We start from the raw sequence: 20,799 nt of genomic DNA on the forward strand, positions 1-20,799 counted from the left end.
CCTCCCCCACCCCAGCTGTTCTGAGGATGCTTGGAGGAAAATCCTATGTACAGAAGATACATATAGACTATGTCTACAGTAATAATGTAGTGGAAGTATAAATGTCAGAGAGGCTGCCTGATAATTTGATTTTTCTTCTGCCTGAGTACTCTTATACATTTCAGTCTACGTAACCTAAGTCCAAAAACTTAATACTGGTACTGAATAAATAAATAGTGATACTGAGAGACTTTGCGTTTCGTTCTTAAGTTCCTCAATTTTGCTTTTATTTCAGGTTATTGCAAATAGTAACTATAACCCTTGCTTTCATTACTTAGGAGAAAAGTTTTTCACTTGGCAAAGTAGTATCTAAACCTTTCTACCTGAAAATACAAACAAAAAAAGATAGTGTGGCATGCCCCCCCCCTGCCCCCAAAAGGTACACATGATGTGTTTGGCCTTCTAGTTACCTTTAATGTTTCACTCATTAATTTATTTTGTTATTTCACTGTTTTTTATGATCTCTTGTTGAACTCCATTTCTGAACAGAGATAGGAGTGATATTTTATTATGAACTTGAACTATCCTCCTAGTGATGTAATATTGGTATGTTGCCAACAGATTATGTTCATGCTTGCATAAATAGGGTTAGCATAGATCCAGTAATCCAGCACTGTACCTCCATTAAGCTTTGGTGCGGATTTATAAATATTTTATACTACAATAGTTTCTGCAGTGTTGTATGAAAGCATGCATTCTGGAAGTGAGATCCTACAGTTCATTTACAGTAGTAGTCAGATAATAGCTGCAAAGTGTTGGAAGAACAGAGAGCAAGACTGAGGCCACCAGAATCACTTCACGTCACAAATTTCTTTCCTAGAAAAATGTTTAGGCAAGCCTTTTAAAGGCTTTCCTCACAAGTATTAAATATCTGTATCAGTAATTTGTGCAAACTTAACTATGGCAGGATAACACTGTAGCAGTTTTGTATGGGAAAAATAAAGTACAAAAACCCTAATACGAGCTGCTTCTGTGGGTTGACCTATACTTTTGAAGCCTCAGTTACATGAACCCTTGTCTCCAGTTTGTTCTATACTTTCTAAAAATTCAGTTACTCGCTTAAGCATATGGTAATGTGTGCATTTTTTATATGAACATAAGCACTGCACTGAAATTAACTCTGCACAGCCAGTTTAAAACACAACTTGTTCCTCTCTCCAGGTAAAAAGCAAGATGGAGCTGTTGAAAACCGTAACAAAGGTAAACGCATGTTCTCTGATCCTTTCTCACACAAGTACCTATTTTCTGAGAGTGTATGTAATGGGTACGTACTTTCCTTTGAAAGTACATATTGAATACTTGGATCCAAAGTGCTTATGCTAAAGATGGCCTAAGTGACTCTGCCCAAAACAAATGCTTAAATGAACTCTGTAGTCTCAACATAGCTAGATACTACAAAATTAAACTTCACCAATGATTTTTTTCAGCTATCCTGTAGAGGTGAGTTAACCTTGGCTGGCTGGCTTCCAGATGCCCAGCTAGCTGCTCTCTCACTCCCCTTCCTCAGGGGTGTGGGGCTGAAAATAGAATTAAAAGCTTGTGATTTGAGAAAAGGATGGGGAGGTATTGCTAATTATCCCCATGGGCAAACCAGACTCAATTTGGGGAAAATTAATTTATTGCCAATTAGAGTAGGAAGGTGAAACAAAAACAACTAAAACCACCTTCCTCCCAGTCCCCCTTCCTTCCAGGCTCAGCTTCACTCCTGACTCCTCTGCTTCCTCCCTCTGAGGAGCTCAGGAAGATAGAGAATAGGGCTCTTTGGTCAGTTCATAATGTTTGTCTCTGCTCCTTTGTCCTCATACTCTTCCCTTGCTCCACCACAGTGTCCCTCCCACAGTATACAGTCCTTCATGAACTTCTCCAATGTGGGCTCTTCCCACAGGGTACGGTCCTTCAGGAACAGACTGCAGAAGCATGGGTCTCCCCGGGCCACAGCTTCTGCCAGGATCATGCTCTGGCATGGGCCCTTCACATGCTGCAGCTTCTTTCAGAGCACAGCTGCCTGCTGTGACAATGGGGTCCTCCACAGGCTGCAGGTGGATATCTACTCCACTGGGGTCCTCTGGGCTGCAAGGGGACAGCCTGCCTTATCTATCCATGGGCTGCAGCTCCCCTGCTGCCAGCACCTGGGCACCTGCATCCCAATACACCTGTTTCAACATTCTCATGTAGTATGGCATCTCTGGATACAAGGTACTAATGCAGTCCTGCTGTTTACTGGAGCCCAGTGTTATTAGGCTTTTTAAGTATCGTTGATTCTGGGGACTCCCCAATATTTAAACTTTATTTGATTTGAACTTCTAGCTAAAGCTCAGGATGGTGCAGCCATGGAAATGCAACCACTGAAGAGTGAGGATGGTGGCGATGGAGACGAGAAAGACAAGAAGAGAGCAAATTTGCCAAAGAAAGAAAAGTCAGTTCTTCAAGGCAAACTTACAAAGCTTGCAGTTCAGATTGGCAAAGCAGGTATGGTATATCAATAACTTTGTTATGTTGATGTGACATGTTTGTATAAAGTTAGAACATGCATGGTTTGTGAGTAGATAACTTAAGTAGCTAGCCTCGAGTAGTTTGATTCTTTAAGTGCAAAATTTCAATGTATGCCATCGTGCCTGAGTGTGCTGATAGCTTCTCACACTGTATCATGTGGATGGCTTTTATTTTTCCTTGATTGAAATAGATTCAGGCTTTAGTGTGTCAGCTTCTGGGTGAGCAAATTCTAACTTCATAACACTGAACAATATGAAAGATGTTCTTATATAAGATATGGCATTTAGTGATGTATGTAGAGAACTATAAATTGAGCGAAGCTTGGAAAATGTGGTAGGGTTGACCAGGTTATCTCTGCTACTTCCAGAGGAGTAGGAATTTCCACTTGCCTTGCTGCTATGTAACATTTTTATTGACTTTCTGCTATTCTTTAGCTTCTGTCACTCTTCTGTGAGCTAATATTCAGCTGTCATGTTAAAATCTTTCATAAACTCTTGCTTCTTTAGACTAAAACAACAATGAAGTGCAGTGTAAATTTTGGGCTGTATTATGTAGTATGTAGAGAGAGATTTATTTCAATTATTTCAGGTTTTATTTTGATCCATTTTAGAATTGCTGAAAGATTTAAGCTAGAAGGAGCTTCTAGCAGTCTTCTAGACCAGCCCACAGCTCAAAAAGGGCTGACTTCAGCATCTGTGTCATAAGACAGTTATGCTGTGAGGACAACCAATTAAACTTTTAGCTTTAGCACTCCATAGTTATGTATAGCAATGTTAATTTTTCAGAGAAACCTGTACTAACAAATGTTGAATAAAGCTTCCATAGTATGTTTAGTGTAAAATAGTGTTATGAGAAAACGCTTGTGAAAGATGTGAAAAAAATTTAAAGTTTTTGTTCTCCTTTATGCATATTTTGATCTATTGTAATTCTCCATGCACCCTTAATTAATGCTCATGTACTTCACACATGCATTTTTCTGGCCTGCTGCTTTGCGATGGTGCTCACATTGAAGCATCTTTCTATAACAAGCTGGCACTTCAGTGGCTTTATTTTTTTATTTCAGCCAGGTTCATTTTCCTTCATTGTTTCCATGCAGTGTCTGAAGTGTGCTGTTCAGCTTGCTAACAGCAGTTCTAGTTTGTCTTCCCAGTTAATCCCAGTTCATTGATCATATATGCTGAGCTGCCATATTTAATCCCACCTGCAGCAGGAAGCAGGTTACAGGCTGTCAGCAGCTTTCTCTACTAAGTCAGCAGTACAATTGCTGAAGGACCTGCTGAATTATTTCAGTTCTTATGCTGCTTAGTCAATCCACTTTACATATTGGTCTCTCCCGTTCATAAGTAGATCTACACTTTTCAGTGAAAGAGAAAGAAAGAAAAAGATTTTTAGAAGTTTCTATGTGAAATGCATGAGGAAAGACTTGCATTGGAAGCTGGAACACCTTTGAGAACTACCTCAATGTATCCTGACTTGCCTGCTTAAAATCTTAGTTATAAACTAACTTCTATAAAGGCAGAAGTATTTGCACTACTTATCCAGAATCTGTACTGCCAAACATTTGAGATAATTTCTGAAACCTGTTTATTCTCTTTTTAACAAGGTTTGTTGATGTCTGCAATCACAGTCATTATCCTTGTATTATATTTTGTAATTGATACCTTCTGGGTTCAGAAGAGACCGTGGCTTGCTGAATGTACACCAATTTATATTCAGTATTTTGTGAAGTTCTTCATTATTGGAGTTACAGTCTTGGTGGTGGCAGTACCAGAAGGTCTTCCACTTGCAGTTACTATATCTCTTGCTTACTCTGTTAAGGTAAGTGAAGGGATGGGGAACAGATTTTAAGGTGGGTGTATTCATCAGCTGTAAAATCTCAGTTGAGATACACTGCATCACATATGTGCAGCAGACTGGGGAGGAACCTTTTCTTCTTGTCCTGAACTGCATAAGAAATCCACAGCAGTATTTTTCTTAATCTCTGAATACACACTAACGTGAACAGTGAGCAGTGACAGCCTGTTACCACCAACTAAGGATGAATGGATTTAGCTCATAACATTGTGGCATTTGCTTATAATAAATGGCTGAGTTCGTAGATAACACTCTCTTCTGTAAACCTGAACTTCTACCCTAACAGATGTGTTAAGCAACTACTACAAAAGTTCCCAGACTGGTTTTCCTTGAGTGTTGAATATTGTAAAATTACAGCTTTCTATTTATTGGAGCATGAGTTAAAAAACATGCTGTATTTGTTCTCTTTATTTTTTTACTACTTCAGCATGCTGGGACTAGTTATTGATCTGAAAATCTAATTGTAAAGACAATGGCTGTTTAGGCTGTGTTCTAAAACTTATTAATTTAAAGCACTAACCAGTAGTGGCCTTGGTATTGTATCATTTGAAGTTACTCTAGCTCTCTAAGGTTGAAATGCACAAACTTGTGAAGTAAAGAATTTAAAGTGATACTTAACCTATGAGACTTGTGTAGTCCTTGCTGTCTTAGCTGAAACATCAGTCTGCTCCTAGTTTGTGTTTGACTTGAAGTCTTACCCAAACATCATATGAGATGCAAGAGTAAGTCTGTAACACAGCTTATTTGAGCTTGTAAGCAGGAAGACTGTTTAAATTTTGTATCTGGTAAAGCTCGGTCTGTACCTGTCCTCTATTTCTAAATATCATAAATTATTTGCTCCTAATGGTCTGAATATTATCAGTAGTCAGTGTGACATGCAGATACAGGAGACTTAAGGCTGTATTTATGAACATTGTTCAAAATGAAGTTTACTGTGACATAATAGACTTAAAGGAATCCTTACAGTATGTGACATCTACAAATTCTTCCTCTAAGACAGGGGTCCTCAAACTTTTTAACCAGGGGGCCGGCGCGCGGATGCAGTGGCAGGCAGTCACCTGCGGCTGCTTGGTTTCCCCCCCCCAACCCCCGGGGGGGGGGGGGGGGGGGGGGGGGGGGGGCGGCGCAGGGGGGTTCTGTAAATACCGGGGGCCAGATTGAGGACCCTGGGGGGCCGTATCCGGCCTGCGGGCCGTAGTTTGAGGACCCCTGCTCTAAGATGTTAGATAACTTAAAGGCTGAGTAACTTCTGAAACTGCTGTGTAAGTAAGACTGGACACCCTAAATGAGAATTTCTGAAATGTAAAGTAATGGTTATGGATAGCTGTTGACTGCTTTTGTTTCCTAGAAAATGATGAAAGATAATAACTTGGTGAGACACCTGGATGCGTGTGAAACGATGGGCAATGCGACAGCTATTTGCTCAGATAAAACGGGAACATTGACCATGAACAGAATGACAGTGGTCCAAGCCTACATCAATGAAAAACATTATAAGAAAATTCCAGAACCAGAAGCTATTCCAGAGAAAACTATGGCTTACCTTGTGACAGGAATTTCTGTTAATTGTGCTTATACTTCCAAAATACTGGTAAGTGGACTTCTTCTTTCAAATCAAGATAACTAAAAAACTTCCTCAAAAGATGCAAATTGTCTGGTGGCCACATGGTAGGCAGTTAAGTGTTAACACATGGCAAAATGTAGTGTAAGGTATTTTGTACCTGCTGTAAATTGCTCAACCGTTCATTTGAGACTAAACTTCAAAAATAGTTTATTTCAGTTACAACTTAACTTAGGTTTTGAACTGATAAATCAAAGATGCACTCTCAGGAAGATAACTTCCTTTAAGTTCAGTTTTGTCTAGATTTGTTTTTATAAGTTGAGCGGTTTACCTTCCTTGAAGAGCATCTTGGCTTGATTTGAGTGCTACTACAAAGTAAACATGTAAGAGTAGCATAACATTAGCATGTAATGAGAAAATGCAAGTACAGGTGAGGATTTTCATGGATTTTTATTCCAGATACTGTTTATGAGTTTGTAGGATTTAGAATTGTGACACCTTTGATGATAACTTGTTTGAGACTTCCAAAATAATTTGAAATAAAAAGAGTATTGGACTTAAGATATTTTAAATAGTGAACTATTTAGCACTTGTATGCTGTTTGCTGCAACTCCAAACATAGTTTCCTTGCTGCAGTTATTCCGATGTGTTGCATAACTTATATTCTTTAAAGCAGTTAAAATAATCATTAGGATTTAGCTTTAGAAAATAAACTACCACTTCCAGATTCAGTAGAAACCTCCATTATGAATGCTTTGTACAGGAATAGCAGTAAAACCTCAGTCCAAAAGCTACTTTTCAGCCAATAAAGATGGTATCTCTGCAAGAAGTTCCTCAATAGCAGTACTTGAGGTAGCGCATGGAGATCACCAACACTGATTTCTCTGAAACAAGACTGAAATGCTCCTAATGAGGTACAGCATGTGAGGAGTTTCACAGTCTGTTTTCTAAAGATGCTTCTTTTAAAAGTAGCTGCATGCAAACTGACCAGGTCCCTCACTCCTACAATTTTAGTCAAATCACATCCATTGCAGTCAGAGTGAGTCTGTTCTACAGAATCAGAGGGCTGAAAGGGACCTCTTGAGATCCTCTGGTCTATCCCCCCCTGCTCAGAGCAGGGTCAGCAAGAGGACATTGCTCAGGGCTATGTCCAGTCAGATTTTAAGAATGTCAAAGGATGGAGACTCTGCAACCTCTGGGCAACCTGGTCAATTATTTGACCACCCTTAGATTAAAAGATGTTTCCTTGTGTTGAAGTAGAATTTCAAGGGTTTCAGTTTGTACCCATTGACTGTTGTCCTCTCACCGGGCACCACTAAGAAGTCTGGCTTAGCAGTCTTTACTGTTGCCCCACCTACCTGCCCCATTCAGGTATTTAATATATATGGATAAGTTTCTCCCCCAGAGGCTTCTCTTCTCCAGGCTGAACAGTCCCAGCTTTCAGCCTCTCCGCGTATGTTAGGTGCTGCTCCAGTCCCTATATCATCTGTGTGGCCCATGGCTGGACTTGCTCGTGGATATCCATGTTTCCTGTACTGCGGAGTCCAGAACTGGACATGTTAAACTGCAGATTAAAGTGGACATTTTGAAAGTGTGAGCATTCAGTACAGCTAAACCCAAGATCTTGCAGCTCTGAATGATGAAAATGGATTACTGACTTGTGATTAATACAGTTCAGCTCTAGCTGCTTGAGGCATGTCAGGCTGAGTAAGTGCAGCTTCTGCCTTTTTACTACAAACCACGCTGCAATGTTATAGCTATATAAGATGAGAAATACCTTGAGAGAAATACTCCTTGACTTAAAGCACTAGTACGTGCATATTCCACATCGCTGAGATAAGAATTTGTTCTGGTATTAAAGGGTGGGAAACTTGTTTCTGAACTCCTTCCAGATAAATAGGCCGTGGCCTGGAAAACAGAACTTGTGGTGAGGCTTAAGAAGCTTAAAGACTTAGTTTGTTAGTAGAAGGCTAACAGGTGATGTGATCACAGTGTAAGTCATTGAGGAAGAGTTATTACAGGAGCAGATAATTTAGGAGAAATAATGTTATTTAGCTTGCTTAAATCAGTTTTAAGTAAACCTGTCTGTATTTTTTAATGTGAAATAATTCTTCAGGGACTGTGCTCAATTGATCAGATAGATATTTCAAGTAATGGAAAATGCCTTTTAGAAAGGTCATGTTGGGGTTGGATACAAACTTAACAGGTGATTTTGGGGTCTGACAAAGGGATGGAAAGATCCTGAAACAGGTACAGAAGAAGTTACTCACAAAAGCCAGCACTATGACTTTGGCTCACGACTCAGGAATTTATAGAGTAATCATCGCAAAAGTGAAACTTCCCCCATCCCAGAGCTAAGCTTGGTCTTCACTTCCTTGTTTTCTAAATGCTGTTTCAGTAGTTCATAATTTAACCTGATCAGTGAAGGTTCTTGTTCTTCTTGCAGCCTCCTGAAAAAGAAGGTGGCCTACCACGTCATGTTGGAAATAAAACTGAATGTGCCTTGCTGGGATTACTCTTGGATTTAAAACGTGATTATCAGGACGTAAGAAATGAGATACCAGAAGAGGATTTATACAAAGTGTACACCTTCAACTCTGTTAGAAAGTCTATGAGTACTGTGTTAAAAAACTCTGATGGCAGTTTCCGGATATTCAGTAAAGGTGCCTCTGAGATAGTTCTTAAAAAGTAAGAAAAACTACTATTGTAATTCAGCACTTAAATTTGGCTAAATGTTGTGATAGATGAGGAGACTAAAGTGCTAAACAGCCCTGTGGCATTGCCAGTTAAATATTTCTGTTGTTCACAAACAAGTGCAGCAGTCCCATGTGATTGCAGCCAGCTTCCTAGCTTGTCTCCTTCCATTGTTTGACTTTCTACACTAACATGGGTAAAACTTCGCATTTCGGTCACTGATTCTCACACCCCAGCCATGCCCTCCTTCCCCCTACTCCCCACCCCCCCAAAAAATGTCTAAAATTCCAGCAAAGATTTGTACCTTTGAAAAGTGATTACTTTTAACTTCAAAAGACTCTGTAAGTTGGTGTGCAAGTTGATCATTTTAACAGGAGGTTGAACTTGGCCAATGGAGAAACTTAAGGGGTTTTAATATGAACAAAGCAAATTGCTTCCTTAACCATCTGCCCATCTATAGAGGATTTATTAGAATAGGATTAGACTATTAGTGAGAGAATAAGTCACCACTGGGACAAACCTTTAGGTATGAGGAAGGCTGCGGTAGCTCCTGACTAGGTGAGGAAAGAAGTCAAGCATTATGTTTTCTAGGAACAGCACTTGTAGCCAGTCTGGTTTTGGTTCTAATGTCAGACTATTTCTAGTCTGAGTAGCGTATAAATTCTGTTAATCAGTTCAATTTACCCATTTGCTTGCTACTAGCCCCCCAGATCATGAGCTAGAAAAGTACTAATGTACTAAATGCACATCTTCTCTACTTAATGCTGACAACAAAAGGTCAGTCTTTAAAGGGCTCTTGTTCCTTTTGATATGGATCTTAGATTTAGATGTGAATTTTTTCATCACTAGATTTTAAAGCCAAGTCTCATCAGTGAATAAGTATGCCTATACTTGCATGACTTCTACCTTTAGAAATATTTTGTACCTTATTATCTTATTGAGCAATTGAACTGTAGAAGTTGCTAGAACTCCTGCAGCCCAGACTCATGCAGTCAGTCCACTTGGCTTCATAACTGAGATAAGAAAATAAATAATTTGGCAAACAACAAGAAAACCTAGACTGATTTGGATACTATTAGAACAATTGCAACTCCAGAACTATTTCAGAATATGCACCAACTAGGGAAAAAGTCTTATCATCATGACTTTATCCACTACCTATGCAGTGCCAGAAATTAATCTCGGAGCTTGTAACCTGGTTTGTCTATTGTGCGGCTCATTCTTTATTATAACATGTTTAAGCTTTCAGTGCCTAAAAACAGTCATACGTGAATATTTATAAGACACAAATTAGTCACTAATAAGTGTAGAAGAAATCTAGTAAACTTTTTTTTCAAGCAGAGCAGTTGTATTCATCTTTCCTTTATGGTCAAGCTGAATATTTGAAGTGAGTTTCAATTAAATCTTTATACAAAGCTTATTGGCTTCCATTTAGTCATCTTGGAATGCTTTGAATTTTTTAAAAGCCCTTTGATTGCAAGTAACACAAGATATCCTTAGCCACAGCTGACACTTGAACAGATAACCAAAATCAGAAAATTCAGATAGACTTCACATTTCAGTTATGAATACTATGAAGCTTTAAGGGACTGCTTTGTTTTCATTTCCTGGCTGAGGTAGAAATTTTTATCTGTGTATTGCACCCCGGAATTCCCTAAACCCTTGGACTAAATACTTAAATCTAACAGTAGTCACTTTAGCAGATCTGCCAGGTCTGAATTTAACATTTTTTTTAAAGTCATAAGCTCTTGTGTGTTTTTCAGTGTCACATCAGTACTAATTTGTAAAACAAATGCTTGTGGCATTGCTTTATGACAAAACTTTGCTAAGGATGCAGGTGAACAAGACTAAACTTAGTGTTCAAAGTATTTGCTAGTGTTATGGCATCAATACTGGTAAAGTATGTATGCTGCCTATGAAAGCAGTGGCATCTTTGGCAACTAAAAGAGCTTGTGTTGTAATGCTAGAGTACTTAGTGTTGAATCCAGTCTCTATACAAACATTTAAATCAGATTTAAGTATTCATTTTTAATGTAATTCTTCACATCTACAAGAATTTTGACAGATGCTCTTTGAATTCTTTGCACTCTAGATTGAAGGGTGCAAACCTTACCACTTTTAAGGATAGCAGTGCCAGAGTTTGCCTTCAGTGCTGTAATTTTAGTGCTTACAGCTGTTTAAGCACCAGATGCATGTTCTGGAAGCACACTGTACTTCTGAGACTTGTATAACTGTTAACAAGGTGGGATTATTTTGTTGAACTTGAAATGGGTTTGCCTGACTCAACCAGTGCAGACACCAGTATGTTTACAAACGCTGGAGGAAATTGATACTTCTGGGAGGTAACTAATGTTTGTATCCTAAATTCATTGGGCATTATTTTCAGCCTAGGATGACTGACTTGGTTAACTTTCTACAGCTAGTATGTTTTGCAATTGGGAAGAGATTAAGTGCATATGGAGAGGATTACCTTAGAGGTGCTGCTACTGGCTTTTGTGTGTATATGTGAGTCTAGTAAAAACAAAGTTTGTGGAAACTTACTGGAGTTGACTAATAAGCTGTTGAATGAGTTTAACTTCTGTTCTAGTTAACTCTTTAAACCTTCCTTTTCAGGTGCTTCAAAATACTGAGTGCTAATGGAGAACCCAAAGTATTTAGACCTAGGGACCGTGATGATATTGTGAAAACTGTAATTGAGCCGATGGCTTCTGAAGGGCTCAGAACAATCTGCCTGGCATTCAGAGACTTCCCAGCAGGGGAACCTGAGCCAGAATGGGACAATGAAAATGATATTGTTACTGGTCTGACGTGCATTGCTGTTGTTGGGATTGAAGATCCTGTGAGACCTGAGGTAGGGTCACTGATAAACTGTGGTGATTCTGTTACAACAGATCTTGATTCTTGTTATACTCTCTGCATGATGAACAAGAAGAAACTGAATTTCTATTTTAGGCCTTAAGCATAGTTGATAAATGAAACCCTGTTTTCTAGGGAGGGAATATTTAATGGAGTTAAAAATGCAGATTAAAACTCCTTAATGTCACTTTTGCTGTTAGGGGAGGTATGTACAAACTATTGACTTAAGGCACTTACTGTACAGGGTCTCAGTAGATGGAGCAACTTGTCATGATTTTTACAACTTATATTATTCTAAACAATATTCCTAATATTCTTAGCCGTTGTGCTTGTTGCCAGCTTCTCATGGGGAATGATGTACAGAAGGGTTTGTCACCTGAGAACTGAGGTAAGGGGTCCAGCTTGTGGTTGAGGTCTATGGAGGGCAGTATTTTTCAATAGTGAAAGCTTTTATGCTACACGTAAGTGGAACTCCAGTCTAATCGGCGCTATTGTAACTTCACACTGTGTCATGGGTGAAGCAGGGGAGTATGAGCTGTAGTTTCTTTCACGTAAACATAAATGAAACTATAATATAAACAAAAACGTGGTGGTTGGAGGACATCTTAGACATAGCGATCATGAGATGATAAAGTTTTCAATTCTTGGAGAAGTAAGAAGCAGGGGTCAGTTGAACTGCTACCTTGGGCTTCTGGAGGACCAACTTTAGCCTGGGTCAGAGCCTGGTTGACAGAGTCCCTTGGGAGATAGTTCTGAAGGGCTATGGGGTCCAACAAGGCTGGATATTCTTTAAGAAGGCAGTCTTAAAGGCACAGGAGCAGGCCATCCCCATGTGCCAAAAGACAAGCTGCTGGGTAAGACCGGCCTGGCTGAACAGAGAGCTTTGGCTGGAACTCAGCAGGTAAAAAAGGAGGAAGGGCCAGGCAACTCTGGAGGATTATAAAGATGTTGTGAGGTTATGAAGGGCAAAGATTAGAGAGGCAAAAGTGCAATAGAACTTAGACTGGCCACTGCCATAAAAGATAAAAAAAATGTTTTTACAAATACTTTGGAAACAAAAGGAGGGTCAAGGATAATCTTCATCCTTTATTGGCTGTGGCATGGGATTGCTACAAAGAATGAGGAAAAGGCTGAGGTCCTTAATACTTTCTTTGCCTCACTCTTTAATTAGCAAGACCAGTTACCCTCGGGGTACTCCGCTCCCTGAGCAGGAAGACAGGGATGAGGAGGAGCTGAATTAAACCCTTGCAGTCCAGAAGGAAATAGTGACCTGCCGCTCCACTTAGATGTGTGCAAGTCTATGGGGCTGGATGGGATCTACCCAAGGGTACTGAGGGAGCCTGGCAGAGGATCTTGCCAAGCCACTCTCCATCATTTATCAACAGTATTGGGGAGGTCGCAGAAGACTGGAGGTTAGCCAGTGTGACACCTGTCTACAAGAAGGGCAGGAAGGAAGATCCAGGAAACTACAGACCTGTCAGCCTGACCTCAGTGCCAGGGAAGGTTATGGAGCAGATCATCCTGAGTGCCATCACACGGCACGTGCAGGACAACTGGGGGATCATGCCCAGCCAGCATAGGTTTGTGAAAAGCAGGTCCTACTTATGAAACTGATCTCTTTTCTGCAGCAAGATGACCCACCTAGTAGATGAGGGAAAGGCTGTGCATGTTGTCTACCTGGACCTTAGTAAAGCCTTTGACACAATCTCCCACAGAATTCCCCTGGAGAAACTGGCTGCTCATGGCTTGGAGGGGTGTACTCTACGCTGGGTTAAAAGCTGGCTGGATGGCTGAGCCCAAAGAGTCGCACTAAATAGTTATATCTGGCTGGCGACCTCTCACGAGTGGTGTTCCCCAGGGCTTAGTATTGGGGCCAGTTCTATTTAATATCTTTATCAGTGATCTGGATGAGGGGCTTGGGTCCAACCTCAGTACGTTTGTGGACGACACCAAATTGGGCAAGAGTGTGGAACTGCTTGAGGGCAAGAAGGCTCTGCACAGGCTGGGCTCATGGGCCAAGGCCAGTTGTATGAGGTTCAACAAGAAGTGCTATGTCCTGTGCTTGGGCCACGACAACCCCACGCAATGCTACAGGCTTGGGGCAGACTGGCTGGAAAGCTGCCTGGGGGAAAGGACCTGGGGGTGCTGGCTGACAGCTGGGTGAACGTGAGCCGGCAGTGTGCCCAGGTGGCCGAGAAGGCCAACAGCATCCTGGCTTGTATCAGACACAGTGTGGCCAGCAGGACCAGGGAAGTGATTGTCCCCCCTGTACAGGGCACCGGTGAGGTGGCACCTCAAATACTGTGTTCAGTTTTGGGCCCCTCTGTTCAAGAGGGATGTAGAGGTGCTGGAGCGTGTTCAGAGAAGGGCAGCGAAGCTGGTGGGGGGTCTAGAGTGCAAGTCTCATGAGGAGTGGCTTTGGGAACTGGCGTTGTTCAGTCTTGAGAGGAGGAGGCTCGAGGGGACCTTACTGCTCTCTACAGTTGCCTGAAAGGAGATTGTAGGCAGGCAGAGGTAGGTTTTCTGTCCCAGGTAACAAGAGGAAGTTGCCTCAAGTTACACCAGGGGATGATTAGATTATTGGGAAACAAAATTTCACGGAAAGAGTGGTGAAGCATTGAACAGGTTACCCAGGGTGGTGATGGAATCTCCATCCCTGGAGGTATTTGAAAAATGTGTGGATGCGGTGCTTAGGGACTTAGTTTAGTGGTGGACTTGCCAGTCCTGGGTTAATGGTTGGACTTCAAGATCTCAAAGGTCTTTTCCAACCTAAGTGATTCTATGCAAAGCCAGTACTCAGTACCTTTGATTATTACAGCCTAATATGTCATGAGGATTTTTACAGTATTTTTAAATACTGCAGTATGTGAAAAATGGAGGGGGGAATGATACATGGCATGACATAACAACAAAGCCTCTTTGCCAGAACTGGGGTGTGTGTGTGTGTGTGTTTCAGGAAAAGAATTGTGGTAAACTACATAAATTTTTACAATGTGCCATTACAACAGTCTTGATTTTAAAGTAGCAGTTACGCTGGATTGAGCCAAAACCAATCTTTTCATTCACATTTCTGGATTTATTCAAATAACATACAGTCTCTGAGTCTGTGGGTTTCTTGTGTTTGGGTTTTTTTTGCTTACAGGTACCTGATGCAATAAAGAAGTGTCAACGTGCAGGCATAACTGTACGTATGGTCACTGGTGATAACATTAACACAGCTCGTGCTATTGCTTTAAAATGTGGTATTCTGAATCCTGGTGAAGACTTCCTGTGTTTAGAGGGCAAAGACTTTAACAGGAGAATACGCAATGAAAAAGGAGAGGTAAGCACGCTGACTAAGTACAGTACATAAACAGATATTCTCCGTCGCCTAACTGTAAAACGTAACCAATGCTGTTTTTGCAGATAGAGCAAGAGCGAATAGATAAAATTTGGCCAAAGCTTCGTGTTCTTGCAAGGTCTTCTCCCACTGACAAACACACTCTAGTAAAAGGTAAATAAAAACTATCTGTGCTTTTAAGTAAAGCTAGATTTTATTTTCTGCTTCTAGAAAAATATCTAGGACCTAGCAGTGTGAAATGTCTGTAAGCGTGTCTTCATTTGCCAGCTGATTTTTTTTTTTTGTATCGCTTGAGAAATGGAGCCACCAGCTAGAACTATCTGTTATGATTTTTTTTTAATGATGACTCTGAGAGACAAAACCTGGGTTTCTCTTTTCAGATTTGATCTGCTGTGTTATCAATTTTGAACTGTAACACCGAGATGTCATTTTATTTTAGGTATAATTGACAGCACTGTCTTTGAGCAGAGGCAAGTTGTAGCAGTAACTGGTGATGGTACCAATGATGGTCCAGCTCTGAAGAAGGCAGATGTTGGTTTTGCTATGGTATGATTTTATTTTATTAAAATCTTCAGTATTTTGGAGAACCTGTTTTGATAAAATAACTTACCAAATCACTTAAGATTATACAACCTTGCTTGTTTCATGAGCCTAATATACAACTAAGTTAATGGAGTCAACATCTCTCACACTTAATACTTTTTCCTCCTTCCTCAGTTTTCCAACTTAACCATGTTTTTATTTTATGGAAAATGTCCTTAAAAAACACAGATCCCCAGTCACTTGAGAATAAAAAATTTTTTACACAAAGGTTTGTTGAAAAATGTAGGAACAGAATTGCTGATACTGAAGATTTCTGAAATGAGATCTGTTCAACACAAGGGAAAATTACTTTAGGTGGCAGATAGCATACTGTGGTGACTTTGAATAAAGCTTATATGCAATATGGAATGAGCTCATTAATCTGTTTTCCATGAAATTATGCATAGGAACAGAGAGACTATAATGAGAGAGTGCCAGCTGATGTTTACCAATGGCTTTGGAGGCTATACTAAGGTACATCTCTTAGTACAACTGAAGTAACATCATTTAGTAACAATCTAGGATCTTCATGTGTCTAAAATGGTTTGTTAAATTACTTGGTTTTCTCAGTTTAAGTTCTCAACTACCCTTTCAAATGGTAGCCAAACCAAGTCTTGGCTTTTAAGTGCTAGTACTAGATAATCATGCCTTAAGTATGTAGACTTCAGCTTTCTTCTGTCTCTTTCAAAATGCTGCAAGACAGATTCCTCAAGCTTCCTCTTGCCTCAAGATTCTTCCATAGTCTTAAGCTGGAAAGGTACAGCTTGGTGCTAGTAGGTCCTTTAAGTCTTTAAAAACTTTTAATAAGCAGTCGAAAGGGGAAAAAACCCCACCATACTCCTCCTACACCACATGCAGATGCACTAAGATGCTAAGGGAAAAACAGGAAGAGTTTTCTGTCATTTTCAAGGAGATTTTTCAAAGTGTACCTTACAAATTTGACAGCTACATATGAAATGTTCTCTAGACTAATGGTCTTGTTTTAACGAGTATCTTTTTTCTACTATTGTATAGTTACTGTAGTTGGCACTGTCAGGGGCAGATTTATTTTCATCTTCCAGAATTTAAATGTTTTCTGCAGTTGCTGTCTGTGTTCATCTGTGTAAGAAACTAATTTCTCTAACTGCTTATCTAAATAGCATTTAAAATACACCATCTAGTATGTGGTATTTAACGGTACCTTTGTAAGATGTACAGATAGCTGTGCAGGTGACTCATTTCCTTGGGAAAATAATGTATCACAAATAACGATCATTAAATTTGCTATTGAGTTAGTGTTTTTGAAATGCCAACAGCAAAATAAATATCCTATTACTCAACTGTTTGGATACTGTAGGAGACTACAGGTGCTTAAAACTTAATGTCGTATTGCATTGCAACATCATATGCAGTGACATTGCATGTTCTACTGTTTAATGCCAGTGCTCTCCTGCAAAAGGCTTTCGGTAATGTGTGTCTTTCTATTGTGTTGGGAATATATGCATTGCTCTGCTGCTAGAATCCATATAGCAAACTCATTAGGAGATGGACCAAACTGTAGTACTGCACCATCTGGTGGCCTTTGACTTGAACAGGGTTCAGTAACATTTCTTCAGAACTTACTTGGTGTCTTTATTATTGACTTGAGGATTTTTATTAAGGTTTTTATTTTAAAGACAACAGTACCTTTTTTGTTTACATTCTTCTATGCTTGAGTAGAACTTGCAAGCAGAACTTGATTCAATAGAACTTTATATGCTAACATTAAAATAGTCCTTCAGACCCAGTGCATCAAAGTGAATGCTGACCAAGGATATCACAGTAGTAGTTCCTATTACATAAGTCAGTGCATGCTATTATATTTCATAGTGTTTTTCTTTTTCTACCAGGGTATTGCTGGAACAGATGTAGCTAAAGAAGCTTCTGATATTATCCTTACAGACGACAACTTCACAAGTATTGTTAAAGCAGTTATGTGGGGACGAAACGTATACGACAGCATCTCCAAATTTCTTCAGTTCCAGCTTACTGTCAATGTAGTAGCAGTTATTGTAGCTTTTACAGGAGCATGCATAACACAAGTACGTACTGGTGGTGGATTGTTTCAGCTAATAAAGGTTGAAAAGGTCATGACTGATTGATTAACTCTTGAAATCAAACTTTCAGTTAAATACTAGTCCAAAGAACATAATGCTTTTCAGAGCATGCCCATGTTGTATAATGAATACTTCTAATAGCTGCAAGTTGTTTACTTATATTGGAGGGTTTATGTATCTGTCTTCATAGGATTCTCCACTTAAAGCTGTGCAGATGCTGTGGGTAAATCTCATAATGGACACGTTAGCTTCTCTTGCCCTGGCAACAGAACCACCCACTGAAGCTCTTCTGTTACGAAAGCCTTATGGTAGAAACAAACCTTTGATTTCTCGTACAATGATGAAGAACATTTTGGGTCATGCATTCTACCAACTTGTAGTGGTCTTCACACTCCTGTTTGCTGGTAAGAATACTGAGGCTTTACAAAGTTATTCTAAAAATTGTACAGACATGATTAAAATGAGGGGGTTTTGTTGTACTGTGCATGTAAAGACACCAGTTAAGCTGCTGATAAATGCCTTTCATACACAGGTGAGAGAATTTTTGATATCGATAGTGGAAGAAATGCACCTCTGCACGCTCCTCCTTCAGAGCATTATACGATTGTATTTAATACATTTGTGATGATGCAGCTTTTTAATGAAATCAATGCCCGAAAAATTCATGGTGAAAGAAACGTTTTTGAAGGAATCTTTAACAATGCTATCTTCTGTTCCATTGTTCTGGGGACGTTTGTTGTGCAGGTAAGTAAATTCTTGGAGAGGGGGGGAATGCACTTAGTACACTGATTACCTTGGAGTTGCTTACCTTGGAAATGCTAATCAAGTAGTGCCAGGCATTTCATTTCTGCAACATGAAAACCTTCAGTGTCAAACACACTATAAATCACTTGAAAATGCTGCTTGATAGGACTTTCAGGTACAACCTCTTTGAAATTGGTAAAATTGGAATGTAGAAGTATTTGTATTTACCTTTTGAATTTTCAAGTCCTTTAGATTGATCTTCATGTTCTAGTCTCTTGACAAAATATGAAGTTGTATGTCCCATGCTGCCACCCCCATCAGAACTCTTCCTCATACTATCTGCCTGTGTATCTATTTTGCTGATTGACTGGATACCAAGAAAAAATTAATTCCAAATCAAATATAAGAGTAAATGCAGATTATTATATTACACTATAAGGGGGAAAATGGCATGCAGTATGATAAAAGGAAACAGTACTAGTTATGATAAAAGAGCAATAGGAGCAAAGCATCAAATCATTCCTGCAAAGCATTACAGAGACTAAGAAAAAGATACATCACCAATTATCACCTTAACATCATCCAGGCCTGTACTTTGGCTGGGAAACCCCATTGCAGCTGGCACCAGGAGTCTCTTGGTAACTGGGAAAATGTCTATATGGTGCATCAACCTGTAGGTGAGGCTTCTGACCCAGTCCCAGAGCTTGCCCACCTTTATACTCGATGAAAAACAAAAATAGTTTACACACCTAGTGTATACAAACTTTTAAGTTTATGCTAAGTGCAGTCGTGCGCTATCTCATGGTTCGTAAGGTTCACACACATCAGGGACGTTGGCCAGATGCCTGAGCATGGTGGAGTTACTGTCATGACAGAGCTGCACACGGTATTTATTGTCTGGATGGTCCTGCCCACATCTGGCTTGTTCGGGAGCTCAAGACAAACACCACCTGCTTATTAAAGTTGTCCTTGAGCTCCCTGAGCTCCCTGTCCACAAGTTAAGCGATCCCTAATTAAAGACAAAGGCTTCTCCATAAGCAGTAATCAATTTAATAAATTTTCTCCACAGTGTCTGAATGGGAGCCCATTTAAACAATTATAGAAAAGTTACAACTTCTCATATCATCTTAACGAGATTAGGACAGGAATAAGCTTTAGAAACTTAAGTGTTGAATTTCTGCATCAGGAAGATAAAAATTGTTATCTTTATTGGTATATATTTTAGTTATCTGCGTAGATGCTGCTGGTTTAGGTGGAAAACACTGAAGGTCTAGGGACCTTCTGTTGGTGCATCTAGGTAGATTTGTAAAAGCTAGTTATTTAACTCTTTATATGCTAACAAATGAATCTGAAATTGAGTTGACACACCGGCATTGAGAAACACCAAGTCAAAATTGAATCTAAAGAAAATAGTTTACAAGAAATAGTTTCACCTTCTAAATGGCCTTAATTTTTGATTTATCAGAAGAAATAATCAGCAAATCAGTATACTACTTTTTTTCAGAACCATCTTTCATTTTAATTTGAGTAATTTTGGACTTAAGATATAACCTACGTCTTGAGCTTTTCCTTAGACTAGGGATTCCATGAAGCTGACCAGATTCATAGTGGTTCAAGCAGTGCAAATGTATGCACCTCTGCTTCACATAAGTTAGTTCACTTATTCACCCAAGTTTAGGATTTTTTAGATGACAGTTCTTCAGAAGCGTTTCCGTTTTTAGGGTTGCATATGCAGTAGACTGTTGTTGTGCAACAAAGCCAAATACGTAGAAATTCATTCTGATTGCAACTGTGTTCCCTTTATAAACTTGGCAAACTGAATGCCTTCCCAAATAAGTAATGCCTGAGTTGTCATCTCAGTGTTTTACTCTGTTAGTAAAAGACTATACTCTTGGGCTTTTCAGCTGTCAGGTGTCCTACTTAAGGGTCAATACTGTCTCCTTTTCACACCTACCCTGCTACTTGAATTGTTGATTCCTCAGGGCAGACTTTAATGCATGTAATTCCTGTGCAGAGGGATGCCTTGCTTGTTAGGGCCCGTACAGCTTGTTGCAATAGGTAAGTCAGCAGGAGCTCATTTAATTTGGCTTTTGAGATCTCTACCCCTTGCCCCCAGGACTTAATACACAGATTTCACACTGCGATGACTTACTTTGACACTTAACACTGATGGGATATATAGTAATATTCTGTTGAATTATTTCTGAAATGTTTTGTGTATTGTGGATCTACAAATTCTATTAATGCAAGTTTATCAATCAACTCAGTGCTGAGATGGGTGTTCATATGATAAATAATCACCATAAAATTGTAGCATCAAATACATGCTGTAATTGTGAGATGAAGGGAAAGAACTGCAAGTAAAACTAAGTAGTTAACAGGTTTTTGTGAGTGGTATTTGAAGAATAAATGGGTAGTTCTTGAAATACTTAAAATCAGTAGATGATGCCTTAGTTTGGAAACTTGCTGAAACTGCTGAGATGGTGAAAGTATATGTTTAAAAAGATGGGCTGTCCTATTTTCTACTGCAGAGTTGTCTGTAGTGATCTTAAAGCATTACG

At 39.6% G+C, this 20,799-nt stretch overlaps 1 protein-coding gene across 7 annotated transcripts in view; it reads left to right on the forward strand.

Moving 5' to 3' along the window:
- ATP2B1 (ATPase plasma membrane Ca2+ transporting 1) overlaps positions 1-20,799 on the forward strand; it is a 65,996-nt gene that overhangs the window by 36,877 nt on the left and 8,320 nt on the right. For all 7 annotated transcript variants that reach the window (XM_056339795.1, XM_056339794.1, XM_056339796.1 and 4 more), the window contains exons 7-18: positions 1,201-1,239; positions 2,347-2,508; positions 4,136-4,350; positions 5,735-5,977; positions 8,394-8,635; positions 11,255-11,492; positions 14,640-14,819; positions 14,903-14,990; positions 15,277-15,383; positions 17,288-17,479; positions 17,685-17,898; positions 18,027-18,238. In XM_056339795.1, the coding sequence (XP_056195770.1) occupies positions 1,201-1,239; positions 2,347-2,508; positions 4,136-4,350; positions 5,735-5,977; positions 8,394-8,635; positions 11,255-11,492; positions 14,640-14,819; positions 14,903-14,990; positions 15,277-15,383; positions 17,288-17,479; positions 17,685-17,898; positions 18,027-18,238 (2,132 nt within the window). The remainder of the gene's footprint in view (positions 1-1,200; positions 1,240-2,346; positions 2,509-4,135; positions 4,351-5,734; positions 5,978-8,393; positions 8,636-11,254; positions 11,493-14,639; positions 14,820-14,902; positions 14,991-15,276; positions 15,384-17,287; positions 17,480-17,684; positions 17,899-18,026; positions 18,239-20,799) is intronic.

Source organism: Falco biarmicus, chromosome 5 (assembly GCF_023638135.1).
Source record: "Falco biarmicus isolate bFalBia1 chromosome 5, bFalBia1.pri, whole genome shotgun sequence".
Lineage (NCBI taxonomy): Eukaryota > Metazoa > Chordata > Aves > Falconiformes > Falconidae > Falco > Falco biarmicus.